Genomic DNA, 14,633 nt, shown 5'->3' with positions numbered 1-14,633 from the left:
CCATGAATGTCCGATTAAATAAAAACAAACCTAACTCTACAATCAAAAGAGAAAAGTTGAAATATCGGAGACCACCTAAGAAAACATATACGTGTCACCTTTCTGATGCTGATTATGCTAATCACCAATTAGTATATGAATTAATCCTCTAGGAAACCAGCAATGACTTTTCTGGCAAGTTGTCTCTTTCACAGTTTATTTTATATAAACGCACAACCCAGATCTCACTCATTCAGATCTACACGTGTCATGCTTGTGACGACCAATATGATACGACAAAGTGTTAAGTTTCATGCAATAGATGTACACAATAAAATTATGAATTTAAAATGCCCCACAGCAGAATGTATATTGCGTGATTAACTGCAAGGGGGATTGTTCATACAGCTTTTCTGTACAAAACGCAGAATTTTTCTACTTCTAGTAAGACCATTAATATCTCAAACATTCTCAGGCTATAAGTATCTGCTTCCTTAACCTGCTTAAGGTTTACCATTTAGTAGAGAGAGAGAGAGAGAGAGAGAGAGAGTGAGAGAGAGAGAGATCAATAATGAAGATTGTTCGTATGTGGAAATCTTTGTCTAGGACCAGGTCTGTGCATAATCATCAAGAACAGCATGACCACCAAGATTACAAGGCTACTGATAACAGTACTTCCGGGGCTTGCACATCATTAACAGTGTGGAGAAAATCCCTTCTAATTAGCTGTAAAGGGTTCACAGTCATCGATACAAATGGAGATCTTGTTTATCGAGTGGACAACTACGTCGGACATCCTGAGGAAGTCATTCTCATGGATGGCTCTGGAAAGTCTGTCCTCACAATGCGTCGCCGAAAGGTAAATATATTTCCAATTGTATACATCGTAATTGTGTGTGTGTGTGTGTGTGTGTGTGTGTGAGTGTGAAAATATACACCAGTCTCTTGGTCATCTGATGGCTGGTGACCAAGTATACATGGTCACCCTCAATCGTTTTTTATATCAAGTTTGAAATTAAAACGCATTTTTTATTCTTTATCTTGATATTAAATTCATGTATCTATAATAAAAGAGAGTTAAAAAAACAAAATTGTTTGATCTTGGCATCAGTTTTGCTTGGCAGAAGCTTAGTCTACATCTGTTCTCTTAGTCACTTGGTGCTGGTGTGGTGATTTAGTATACAAGGTCACCAAACACTAAAATCACAATTGTATATTCTCCACCCTTGATATCAAATCTAAGGGTACATGTGTGACCATGATTTCCTTGATTGCCATGTGACTCAACATGAGTCTTGCATATCATAAGATACAGAAATTTATGTTGCCAGACTGTTAAAAAAAAAAAAAACATTTTTTGAGCTTGTATATACTCATAAATTAAACAAATATATAAGAATAAAGTAGTGAAAGAACAATTGTGCTTGATCTCGATTCTTAACTAACTATTTTGCCTTGCAGAAGCTTAATCTAATTGATACTTGGTTTGTGCACGACGGGGAAGCTGGCAATTGTTGCCCAATAAGATCAACATTTGCAGCATCAAAAAGTATGCCAACGTTTTACGTGAGGAAGAACAAGAACATGCTAAATACCAATCCCAGGAGTATACTTGCTTATGTGTATCGAGAGGCATGTGGCCACAAAAGACATACATATATGATTGAAGGTTCTTTCACGCACAGATCATGCAAGGTATTAGATGAGTCGAGGAATGTGGTAGCTGAGATCAAGAGAAAGGAACCAAATATTGGAGGTGTTTCTTATGGATTAGATGTTTTTCATTTAATTGTGCATTCTGGCTTTGATTCTGGACTTGCAATGGCTCTTGTATTAGTATTAGATCAGTTGTTTTCTTAGGTTTATTTTCTATCAATTCATTGATATGTATTTATGTTGGACGAAATATGGTTTTCCATACAAGTCCTTATGTCAATTACTACTGAAGAGATCTCAACAAATAAGGATAATATGGAATGCACATATCCCACTCATCGTGAGTAAAATATTTTCATCTTATAAATGTTATAATCTGTTTCGTTTAGCTTTTTAATTTTCATGTAAAGATCATACGTAGAAAAATTCATTTGAAATCGAAGATTATTTAGCCATCATTTGTGTGAAACAAATCGACGTTGTACAACATATTCATGATAAAGCATTCAATTATAATATTGTTTGGGCCCAAAATAATATAATTGGGCCGAGCGTAGGTTTATGTTCGGCCCAAAGCTTTTTCAAATGTACTATGGGTTGTCTGGTGGTTATAAGCCGCTCAGTTAGGGCGGTCAAGTCCTATTGCAAGAATGAGTGATTTGGATAAGAGCAGATGGGTTGAAGTCCTAGTATGATAAGGAGTCCTAATGCAATGAGGATTCTTAGCCAGATGAGGGCATTTAAGCCTATAAATGAATGCGGCCTGAAAAGGGGGTTGAGTTCAAAGTCCTAATAGGAGTAGGATTGGTCGAGATAAGGCTAGATCAGAATAAGAAGTTTGGATCCGAGTATGGTTTTAACTCGATCGTAAGGAGGATTTGTTGCTATAAATAGAGAGCAGAGTGCACCATTCAAAGCCTCCTCCAATTCAACACATAAATTGCTCTGCGCAAACCTCTCAAAGACTTTGAGATTTTTTTTTTTTTCTTTTTCCGCCAACACATCTTCAGTTTGGATAAGCAGCACTGTGAAGGCAACCAGCGAACATCTTCAGTTTAGATAAACAACACTGTTGCCGTAGAATCAGCCGACCGAGGAGCACCTTCAATTTGGATAAACAACACTGCATCAAGGCCGATTGGTTACCTATCCAAGTCTATGTCGAGAAGGGTTTTTGAATCCTTATTGGCAGAGGTCATCTCACTAGCCTTCTCGGCGAAGTGAGGTGTTACAAGTTACTACATTCGATACATTGAACACCGAGTGAATTTATAATTGGATACTCACAAGTGAGTTTCAGAGTTCGGCATTCTAACGGCCGAACCACATTTACCATCAAGATGTACATCTCTTTTGAGTACCTGTGTCCGTATAATTGGGAGCCAGTTCGACGTGCTTATACTCTTATGAATATAATCACCATAACCGAACCCGGCGTCGACGGTTCGTGAACTTCGCAGAACTAGCAGCCTTGTCTTCAGGCTCTAGAACCCAATGGCCGAGACGTGTTCCTTCCTCAGCCACAGTCGCAAGATCAAGAAGTTAGCAACGCACTCAATGCAACATCAACAAATTTTACTCCTCGGCCGAGCTCGGCCGACAAGTTGGCACGCCCCGCATCAACCGAATGACGTAGTTAGCTCATTAGTTACTTGGCCTGTGCGTCATGTAGGCTTGGTAGTTTTTAGAATCAACAAATATACATTTGAATGACAAAACAATTCCCGATTCTAACATATCTTTTTATAGATATGATCTTCGAACGAAGACTAAGAAACTGAATAAAATTTCGAATATAAAATCTATACTGAACATTAATTCACAGGAGATGTGATATTTGCATTCCACCACTGAGGGTGCAAGTATGATCTAATAAATTATAGTTTAATCGTAAGATGATCTCTTGTAATGAGCTGGTATATATGTTGTCAAAATATGAATAGGAACAACCACTGAAAAAGAATCAACGACCGACAATTACTATTTGGCATGATAAAACTTTTTGGGAACCCATTATCCATATCCCCATGCATATTAGAATTTTATGTTGTTAAATTACAAATATTGTTTTAATGGTTTGCCAACTCAAGCCTGAATATGTATGATCTTTAAATTGAATGTATTACTTATCAGGTAAGTGTTGGATATTTCTGCTGGTTAGGATATGTTCTTCAACGTATTGTTTTGTGTTCAAAACGTCCCCTCCCTCTAAGGTAATTAAAATAGTAATATCACTTGTTTTAAAAAATTTACCACTCATTAGTCATTATATATAGTTTTAGGTTGTTTAAGAAAAAATCATTTCAATTAAAACTATTCATCCATTTAACTCTCGTTACGGAATTTCAATTTTTATTAGAACACTATGACTGTCAATTTTTTTTATCACAATTAGAAGCCTCAATCATTTCCAAATTCACTAATATTTTGCAAAAATGACCATAAATAGAGACTTCAAAGTTAGCCGGTCTCATCATTATAGAAGAATGTTTGATGAGCCCCTCAACTAGTTACCAAAAACAAAGTTAAAACCCCAATTCAGAGGCTAGTTAAAAAGTTGTCATCCTTTTTTTCTTTTCATGTCATCCTGATTAGAGGTTGGTATACCGGTATTTAGACTCGTAGATCTAGACCGTATTACCGACCCGATATGAAACTATCTAGTTATTACTTTTAATTTTCAAAATAGTCTCAATTGGGCTAGGCTTGTGTAAATACGAGTCCAAAACTAAGTCCATATTTTTATTTTTATTTTGGTGACCTAGCCCTAATCGTTTAAATGTTGTCTTAGCACTTGTTATTTTATTAATAGTTTACAATGAAGCCTATGATCCGTAATTTCATCTATATCTAACCCTAAGAAGAAGTAAAACAACCATCAAACCCTAAGAAGTAAAACTACGATCAAACTTCTTCAAACAAAGAGTCTTAAGAGTCCATTCAATGCCCTAGGAAAATTTGTTGGCATTGACTTTGTTAGACGTAATTCATTTATAACCGAAACACAGAGATTGTTTATATTTTGGGTAAATCTCAGTTTACTACCCTCAAGTTTCGTGGTTTTCAACATTTGGTATATGAAGTTTTTTTCATTCCAGAGTCATACCTAAAGTGTTAATTTTGGGACAATCTCATACATCCATTAGTCTGGTTGTTAAGTCTCCAATTAACTAATGATGTGGCGCCCATGTGGACAATTATTGGGTGTTGTGGAGCCAAAAATAAGCATAAGGCAACATGTGGATTTTTGAGTGAAAAGGACAAAATTACCCTCGAGGCACACTGAGATTCTTATGCGCGAGCAGTGGGCAATCATCCCTCAACCAAGTTAAAAATGCCCAAAATAGGTAATAATTCAAAACATATTTCATCCATCCTCATCCAATCCTCTCCACAAGATAACTCCCAAATCATTCCTATTTTATTATATTAATTAGCTAATCAATTAGGAAATTATTCTATTAATTAGCTAATTAATTGATTTATTATTCAATTATTCCTAATTAGCTACAAATCATGAACCTCACCCAAAATACCAATCAAGTGGCCGGTCGTCCTCCTCCTAAAGGGGCTGGCCACACCCTATAAATACTACCTCATTCTCTCCAAAACCAAATTCCAATTCTCTTGCTATACTCTCAAAATTCTGCAAACATTTTTCTCTCAAAATTCTAACTTTGGCATCGGAGGTTCTTCGGCTAAAGCCCCTCCCCGCATTCATTGTGGGCACGTGAGACTCTTGTCCTTATTAGTGCTTTCATTGAGAGTTTAATTCACACGTTCTTAGAAGACTCTCGCATTCAAAGTTTCTTGTTTCTCGTTTGTTCGTAAATTTTTCATACTTTCTTTATACTAGATTTTTTTTTAATTCTTTGAATAGAGGTGAGGAAAAAATACAATGACGGAAAATTCGGAAACCACGACGAACGAAACTTCCTACGTTCCAAAGATCTAGATCAAATGATGGAGGACAAGACGTAGCCCCACCACGACGATCCACGAGGCCCAAAGTGATGGCAAGATGATCAACTTTGCCACCACGGAGCACCACCACCATGGCAGCCATAGGGACCACCGTGGCAGTGGGGAGTGGGCTAGCTCCATGGCAGTAAGCCCACAATGAGCAGCGAGTAGCGAGGCAGCCACAAGCCTAAGCCCAAGCCACTTTGCAGCAACAAGCCCAGGTGCTAAAAGCAGCCCAAGCCGCTGCCCAAACAGTGCAGGCTCAAGCCTCGTCCACTTGGTGCACGACCTAATCTGCAGCCCACGCTGCAAAGCAGCCAAGCCAATGAAAAGGCGAATCGGCAGCTGATTACAGCGATGGAGTTGGAGAGGACACTGGCGGAGAGAAAGAGGATGCGACGCCGACTATTACCCCAACTGCAACAAACGCCGACTACCACCCTTTCGAGGTCATGGCTGTCGGAGATCCAAGGCCGTTGCATGCATCTCACATCAAAGATCGGCTGCTGGAGATCCTTATCACGATGCCAAAACAAAACCCAGTCACGCTGCATCTACAACTTTCATGTTTTCATGGTGGTGGAGAGTCCGCTGGTCCAAGGTCTGGAGCAAAAACTTCAACTGGATCGGGAATTGGTGCCTGGGTCTAATTTGGTGTTGAGGGCAGTGGGAACTTTGGGGATTTGGGTTCGATGGGTGAGGACATGGTGGGTTGGGGTGCAAGATAAGGAGGAGGAAAAGAAGGGTGGGGGTTAGGAGAGGTATGGTGGAGATAGAAAGGGGTAGTCGAAGAAGAAGGTTTACTTTTTTTATTTTTTTAATACCACGTGGCGTCCAATCATTGTCCACATGGGCACCACATCATCAGTTAACAAGAGACTTAACAGCTAGACTAACGAATGTATGAGACTATCCCAAAATTAACACTTTAGGTATAACTCTGGGACGAAAAAAAACTTCGTGTACCAAATGTTGAAAACCACGAAACTTAAGGGTAGTAAACTGAGATTAACCCTTATATTTTTGTTTTGTTATACGACATATAATTGAAAACAGATCTGTTTGACCCATAAGAATTCGACCTTATCAAACAGATCCAAATGCGCCAATTCCACCAATAAAATAAATAAACCCAAAACCAGCTCGGACTCGTTCATAAAAAAACAAGTTCGAGTCCGAATCCACCAAAAATGGACCCAACCACCCGCGCCCATCCGTGTCCTTGATTGCAAGCAAACAACTTTGTTAAAGATAAATACAAATTTTAAATGAAAATGCAAATGCAGATTGAAACACACTTTTCCTATTTGGAGAAATTTTGCACATCAGATAAGGAACTAAAAATGATACTGATTCTAGTTTCATGAGGCCCTCTAACCAAAAACTAAAGAGAAATATTTGTTTAGGACTCAACTTGCCACTAGATCATGTTGAGTGGCACTATTATCTATTTATAACTTGCCATATGTTAAACCAAACCGACGAATGACTGTCCTTATTAAGTTTAATTGTTTCTTGAGAAATTAAAAAAAAATTATTATGTAATTGATTAGTTAATTAAAATGGAAAACCAAAAGTAAAAAGACTTTTCAAGTGCACCTCATCCCTCCCCTCGTCCTCACCAACCTACCCCATCATTTAAATCCATTAATACTCACATACCTAGATATAGATATATATATATATATATATATATATATATATATATATATATATTTATACAGACCCTTTAAGGGAACGGATCCTCATTTTTAAAAAAAAAATGGGGATACCCCTCTTGACCGTTAGATTTGACTTTAATGAAATTATGTGGTTGAAATTAAATCACAGGCCACAGAATCTCAACCATATGATTTCATTAAAGTCAAATCTAACGGTCGAGAGGATATTCTCATTTTTTTTTTTTTAAATGAGGATCCCTTCCCTTAAAAGCTTCCTCTATATATATATATCAATAGTGTATTTTCATGGGTTGTCTGCAACTGCAGATCATGGGAAGCAAGCAATACATAGTGGCTGAAGAAAAAGAGGGGATTAAAAGATAGATTCAGAGAACTCTTGCCCCATTATTAAAGAAGTCCATTTTTTTTTCAAGGAGTGTACAGGTCAATAGAAGCCTTCTACGAATTGAAGGAAGACCATAAATGAATGGCGAGAGAGCAAAAAATAAGAACAATACAGGTACGATTCCGATGGAATGGGAGAGGTTTGGTAGTTGGATTGCCGTGGACATGTACTGGTGATGGGGTATGCGTTTATTTTTCTATTTTCTGTTTTAGTTTTGAATAATCTTTTTAGCTAGGTTTTTATGTTAACATTCTAAAACTTTTATTCTAACAAATGACAAGTTTTGAATGGATTGTAATGTCGCTCAGCATAATCCAGTGGCAAGCCGAGCCCCACACATGTTTTTCTCCGTTGTCACAATATCTAACATCGAATTAAAACTTGCCACTTAGTACTACAGTCTAGTGGTATTCTTTGTTACGACATAAAATTCCTATTCATCCTCCTCCTAAAACTAAACCCTTGCAACCTTTCCCTATTCCACCTAGGGCATGATATGTACAAATCAACTATTTCCAATAAATCCTCAGAGACATCAGGTTAAATGACGAACCTTGTCAGTAGGAATAAATCTTAAACCCGATTGAGGCCGATACTCATCAGTCTAGCCGGTCCCTTCCTCGGTTCCATTCCGTTACCAATAACTTTCCTTGCTTCGCTTGTCTGTTTGAAGTCTTTGCTGGAACCCGACCTGGTGGTGGCATCATATAGGAATGCTTTACTACATCCGCTGTCGAATGTCTAATGTCCACAATTGACCCCTTAATTGATCTGCTAGGTGATGACCTACTTGATCTGGGCGTAGACCAATTTATTGGTCCTTTCCTTACAGAACTAAAATTATTGAAATCCCTTTTATCATCATTCAAGGAGAGCTTGGGCTTCTTTGGAGGCAGCATCCGATCCACGCTTCTCCCAGGATTGTCGGACCCAGATACTGCAACTGATGTTCCATATGCTTCTTCAGGTTTCTCAATTGATTTCAACTTCCGAGCTTTCATGGCTTTTTGCGAAGGCTTCTTTGGCCACCTTATGATTCCATCTGGATTTTTCCTTGAGGGACGAGTTGCCATGTCACAAAGTGTTCGAGCAGCACTTAATACTTTTGGACAATGCCCATCTGAACAAACAAAAAGCATCTCACTAAGAAAAGCACAAAAGCAAAGCTGCAGAAGCAGAAAATAGAAATGAAGTGCACACAGAGTAGGATACGGCTAAATTCTTTTTTAAGCCAAGAATGATAAAATACATAATTGTGCAATTGATGGACCTGACATTCAGTTCCTATTTCCTAACGAGGCTTTAGCCTATCAGATTTATTTACTTTTCCATTTCAAGCATATATTATGCATTGTTTGGCACATCTCATGACACTTAATTGGGAAAATATCAGCCAAAGAGCTAATCTACGCCTCAGCTAGATCACGTTATACTACAAGGATGAGATATCTACTCAGTTTGCTCCTGTGACTTGGTATAACCCAAGGTAGGCCTCTTGGGAATGAATTTTAGTGCCAATATTCAATTGTCATTCTTTGTCATCTTCCTCGATACCTCCTTTATGCATATCACTCCACCAACCCAAGCCCCAAACACATGCATTACACCATACATACAAGAAGCATAAAGAGAGGCTACAAAGAGGAAGCTGTACCGTTACAATCTCCCATCTGCTTCAGCTTGCCTCCAGATTCTGCATTTCCAACAGAACAAAAATTTATTAAAGGCAATGTCCCAAGTAGTGGGACTGATAACATTTCCAAAACTTATAAAAGGCAATGTCCCAAGTAGGACTGATAGAGATGGTAAATATTTCCAGCAACCAATGTAACTTATTGAAGTTTTAGTATATAACTCAAACTCATGCCGGCATTCCCCTTGGAGAAACAAAATGTAAATAAATTACCTTGCGGAATGTAGGAATCTTTCAGACATGTTGCGTTAGATAACGAATCTTGTTGACACAGAGGAAGACTAACAGATATGGATGGGCAAACTTTATCGTGGGAACCAGCCACTTTTAGCCTTGCAGAAGGAACTAGACTTTGATTATAGCTGAGTGACTCCAAGTCTGTCAAATTACTAGTGGCAACCCACAATGAACTAAGAATATTCCTCTCTATTCTTAGCCATCGGCCTTGGCATGTACCCCTGCTTGTGGACTGTTTGGCCGCATCGGAACTGGTTCTACAGTGCCCATTAGAAGTATGTGACCATGAAAAAGGAGGCAAGCTTGCTCGGCGAGATATTTGTCTGCCCGAACATGGATCAGGAGTATTTCTTGAAGATGAAGCAGGTTTTGCAGCATCCAAAAGCAAAGATTCCAAATCCTTGGGTGGAGGAAGGCCCAAGCGTTCCAAGACATACTTAGGTTGACACAATGGCAAATCAAGGGGATTAGCAGGAGCGTCAGGCTTTCTATGTGAATCCTGTACCTACAAAAAAGAAACGTACATCATCAATCATTAGTAGTTTCATCACTAATAATATGATTGAAATAAACTCTAGCAGCTGGACAACAGAATTAAAATCCTTGTGAGTGGAGCCTAAGACTAATAACTAAAGTGTGCAAATGCTCACACAAGGAACCCAAACTCCAGTTAGGTCCAGCAGCATGTCTATACTGGATTCACAAGACCAATCCAAATAATCATTACCCTGAAGAATACCTTTTGCATGATTTGCCACGTAATCCTTAAACTTCTAGTTTAATCAAACAGGTTAAAAAAATGAAAGTTTTCTCCAGGGCTAATAAATCTTCCATTACCACTGATCACTGACCTCATTACATGAAGACAAACCTGTGATGAATGGCTCTCCTTTATCACTATCGACACCAGAAGCTACAACAGAAGTTGTGCATAACAGCCATGGCGACATTATCTTGTCAGGATTGCTGTCTACTTCAGCATTAAGTTGGGGCTGAACAGACCTCGGTTGCTGAAGGGTAGAACAAGCCTTTTTAACTGCATGCAGAAAACTATCATTCACATTTGCTGGTCTCTTCCCTTTTCCCCTGCCTAAGCTAGGACACTTGTATGTCCCATCAAGGAGATCATTCAGTGGCACATCGTCTACCAGCTGTGTAACATCATGATTATCTGACTTAAGGCCATGTACTCCTGACATTCATTTAAATTACAATTTAATTTTTGCACAGTATGCACATTGATAGTCCGGTAATAATGGAACAAATACACTCCTTTAAGGAGGTCATGATACATTGAAGGAAGGAATTTGGCTTTTGTGGAATGTCATACCATAAAAGTTGTTTCCACCAGCAGCTGAACTGAAGCTTGCCAAACCAGGCTTTACAGAGAAGGAGTCGTGTTTAGTCTTTGCAGGAAGTTTGAGATTTCTCTTTTCACCTCGCTTGCTTGTAGAGTTGTTCTTTTGTTTCACCAACTGAGTCTTATCTGGAATGTATAACACAGAAAGGAACAGAATAGCTCTCAGCAGAAACCCTTAAAATCCATGAAAAGGAAAATCCAACACATTTAATGGGACACGCAGTGTGGTTAAGTATAGCATTATGGCCATAGAAAATCAAAGCATGCATTTTGGAGACATCACTTGCAAGTTAAGGTTTAAAATTTCGAACCACTCAAATAAAATTAACAGTTAATATAAAAGAAGAAAAGTCCTGGAAGATACAATGGACACGTAGAACTAGCACCCAAAGGCCACATTTGGGAGGATTAGAAGGAGATCTGACACGAAGGAAACTTATTTCATTTGTTCCTTCAACGTACCATGAATATATTGGGTTGTCCATCGCAATCCAAAGCTAGTGATTAAATGAGGCCTAAAGAAACTAGCCGGGCATAAATTTTTTACTCTCAAAGAATGAGAACTGGTACATCAATTAAACTTTAAGGAATAAAAGAATATGCAGAAAGAAGATTATGGACCCAGAAAATGTAATTCCACAGCATTCTAATTTGCTTGAAAAAGTCTCAGACAATATTGCATCCTCAGTCATCGGAAGGAAATATCGTAATTTCTATTCCTTCGATTACCTTTTAAAGTTCCATTGCGAAGGTTCAGAAGTTAAAAACGTTTCAGTTCAGCTATTGAACAAACGTCAAAATGATCCATGTGCTAAATAACCGCTAATGTTTAACAATATTTTTAAATAGGAAAAAATGCCTCTACATCCAGAGCTTGTATATAATTGGTTATCAAAATATCACACACCTACGAGCTTACATGGGAAATTGACAAGAGGTTTGGTTAATAATATATATATTGTTGACAGTAAATATTTTGAGTGGGTTTGGACAGTTTTAGTATTGGAATATTATCCTCATGCAATATTTTCATTCCGGAATCTCCGTTACCTATGCTTCACTAAGAAAAATATTTACCTCACCATAATACTCTGATGTTAAGCAACAGACTGACAATAGCTAGATGATGTTGATGTGGCCAACAGCAGTAGGAGCTGTCCGGGAATCTTAATTTTCCCCAACATCAAGAACTGTGACAATAAAGTGGACTTTCCAGCCAAGAAAATTTTACATTCGCCGCATTAAACAACTCCAGAGAAAATAAAAAACACAATAGGCGAAAAATTACTAATCTAACATTTAAGTGACTAATAAATACAGACCAATTAAAATTTCACATGTGAATAAACCACAGATGGCATCTGCCATCTTAAAAGACTTTCCCGGGTCAGTTTTTTTAATTTGGAATCCTGATGATAATAAACAAGCATTTACGTCAAATAACTAATTCACAGCTCCAAAAGAAACATATATTACCTGATGAACCACACTTTATAAGTAAAGATCCAAGCTTATATGACATATCCTTTATCCCATCAACTTCAACAAGGCTCGTTGGATCTTCAAATCGAGCAACACGTGGTCTCTTAGATAAACTGCCCAATTTTGACAACTTTCCTGGTTTCCGTTCTAACTGTACACTATCAGCACCAGTATCCAACAAAAAACCATTTTTTCCCCTGCCATGTAGATGCCTGGACAATTCTTCACCCTGATAGCTGCCCCGGCACATCATATCACCGAGCTTAATTGGTTCATTCTCTGAAGTACTAACCACATTCGTTACCTCTGAGAACATAACCATTCCCCAGTACATAAAATTACGAAACTTTTCAGTAACAAAACGATATACACAACCAGATGAAGAAATCCTAGAAAGAAAACTAGACTAAAACTAAACTACAAATATTGGAGACAAGTAACAAATAAACAAGGAAAATCAAAGGAAATGCTTAAATTGGGAAATATAATGAGCTGCAATTCCGAAAACTAACCATCACAGCAAACCTCAAAACTTAAATTTGTGAATATACAACTAAAAGCAAGAGAGAAACATAAAACCCACAATTCAAATGTCAAATAAAACTAAGAAAACAGGCCAAGAAACCACCTTTATCCCTCAACGATGAGCTGCAAACCTCGGTGTATGAGGTAACTCGAACCGAAACGCGGTCCGAATCACAAGGTTCTAGCTCCTTGACTGTAACCCCAGCTCTCACAAGCGCCTCCACACCCAAAAACTTCGGCACGGTGGCTACATCCACGGGAAAACTCAAGTCCACCGCTTCCATCGCCTAAACACTCAACCGATAAATTTACAAGACTCAGCCGATAGATTCACAGCAGGAGTCGCCGAACACCGCCCTGCGATCCATAAGGAGGAGGAATCAGCTAAAGTGATCTGGGAAGGACCATTTGGGCGAATTTTCTCGGGAAAATGTGCCGGAAATTGTGGATTTGGTGCGAGAAAGTGAGAGAAAGAGAGAGAAAATTGGGGACGTTGCGGCGAAATGGGGGTTTCCAGGCTAGGGCAAGAACAGGAAAGAGTGAAGAAAGAGAAGTATTTATAGTTTTCGGGAAAGGGTGAGGTGTGCTTGGTAACGGGAAGTGAATGGGGAATATTCCGGTAAGGCTAGCGTCGGGCAACCACTTTTGCTCATTATCATAATATTATGATGTATGTTTATTTAGACGTCTCATTCTCTGCCACGTATCTTTTCAATTAATTATGATTTATTTTAATTTTAAATATTTATTTTCTAATTTTGATAAAAAAAAAATTAATTATCTCTACTAATTTACCTCTCTAATTAAAACATAACATGAATAAGAAATATGGGACATAAATGTAATTTCACACAACCAAATTTTACTTTTTTTTTTCAAAACCTCATTTACAAGTAATCCTAACATATAAAAAATAAAAAATAAAAACACATCTCCCACTCCTACATTATCTATCACTCTCTTCCTCTCTCTTTCTATTTCAAAAACAAAAATAAAAAAAAAATCTCACACACTTTGAGTGTGCCATATGCTAGTAGTTAATTAAAAGAACACGTATCAGATAATAAGGTGTATGATGAACAGAAGTGATGAGAAAAAAATGCACACATAACGATGGTGATTCAAAACACCAGTCTTTTGTTTTCCTTTTCTCCTATTGTAAAAATATCAATGTACTAAAAAAAAAATACACATGCTTTGTTGTTGGGTATGGGGTTATTTTTATGACGTGGCATTATCCAATCCAAATTACATGAGAAAATTGGGGATTGCTTGCGGTGGCATATCCAAAGGGAGCACCAATGAGAGAGAAGCATGTGTAGAGTTGGTGGTAAGTCAAGTCAAGTGGAAAATGGAAAAGGAAAAGCAAAAAGTCTGATGAAATTCCATTTTAAGCTTATTTTCTTCTTTTCTTATTCAAATTGTGCTATTTTAATTTTTGAAACTCAATTTTCGTTTTATTTTTTATTTTTTGAAACTTTATCATTAAATCTGTTAATTTTTTTACGTGGCATGAATGAACAAATTTACTATTAAAAATTTGACAACCAATAAAAGAACCCCCTATTCCTCCTTCACTAATACTCACTAACACTATGTTTGGATGAAGAAATTTAAGATTAATAAGGAATTTAAAAATGACGGAAATTGAAATAACGAGATTTTATTTTC

The 14,633-nt window shown here is 37.7% G+C and overlaps 2 protein-coding genes across 3 annotated transcripts; one reads left to right on the top strand and one right to left on the bottom strand.

Moving 5' to 3' along the window:
- The first annotated feature begins 326 nt into the window (after positions 1-326).
- LOC125469422 (protein LURP-one-related 17-like) lies at positions 327-1,957 on the top strand. Its single transcript, XM_048566756.1, has 2 exons — positions 327-838; positions 1,441-1,957. The coding sequence occupies exons 1-2, from the start codon at positions 551-553 to the stop codon at positions 1,837-1,839; spliced, it is 687 nt and encodes a 228-aa protein (XP_048422713.1). The 5' UTR covers positions 327-550; the 3' UTR covers positions 1,840-1,957.
- Positions 1,958-7,953: 5,996 nt separating this feature from the next.
- LOC103935781 lies at positions 7,954-13,574 on the bottom strand. Of its 2 annotated transcripts, none has more exons than XM_048566654.1 (7): positions 13,066-13,574; positions 12,432-12,743; positions 10,926-11,081; positions 10,447-10,787; positions 9,572-10,094; positions 9,320-9,358; positions 7,954-8,785 (listed from the first exon to the last, which is right to left on the bottom strand). In XM_048566654.1, the coding sequence occupies exons 1-7, from the start codon at positions 13,244-13,246 to the stop codon at positions 8,265-8,267; spliced, it is 2,073 nt and encodes a 690-aa protein (XP_048422611.1). In that variant the 5' UTR covers positions 13,247-13,574; the 3' UTR covers positions 7,954-8,264. The 2 variants fall into 2 exon arrangements, with proteins under 2 accessions (XP_048422611.1, XP_048422610.1); XM_048566653.1 differs by having other exon boundaries at positions 9,572-10,100; positions 13,066-13,572.
- Between the last annotated feature and the right edge of the window lie 1,059 nt (positions 13,575-14,633).

Source organism: the organism of the source record quoted next, unplaced genomic scaffold (genome assembly GCF_019419815.1).
Source record: "Pyrus x bretschneideri cultivar Hongxiangsu unplaced genomic scaffold, Pyrus_bretschneideri_v1 Contig42, whole genome shotgun sequence".
Taxonomy (NCBI): Eukaryota; Viridiplantae; Streptophyta; class Magnoliopsida; order Rosales; family Rosaceae; genus Pyrus; species Pyrus x bretschneideri.
Note: the sequence above shows the minus strand (reverse complement) of the source record. Positions and strands in the feature narration are given on the sequence as shown.

What these genes read in the sequence shown, in the direction of transcription:
- LOC125469422 (XM_048566756.1), top strand. Translation starts at nt 551, where the DNA reads ATGAAGATTGTTCGTATGTGGAAATCTTTGTCTAGGACCAGGTCTGTG. An exon ending in TCACAATGCGTCGCCGAAAG is followed by an intron (nt 839 to 1,440) that starts GTAAATATATTT and finishes TTTGCCTTGCAG; the next exon opens with AAGCTTAATCTAATTGATAC.
- LOC103935781 (XM_048566653.1), bottom strand. Translation starts at nt 13,246, where the DNA reads ATGGAAGCGGTGGACTTGAGTTTTCCCGTGGATGTAGCCACCGTGCCG. An exon ending in CTCATCGTTGAGGGATAAAG is followed by an intron (nt 12,744 to 13,065) that starts GTGGTTTCTTGG and finishes TTATGTTCTCAG; the next exon opens with AGGTAACGAATGTGGTTAGT. An exon ending in GTTTGTCTTCATGTAATGAG is followed by an intron (nt 10,101 to 10,446) that starts GTCAGTGATCAG and finishes TCTTTTTTGTAG; the next exon opens with GTACAGGATTCACATAGAAA.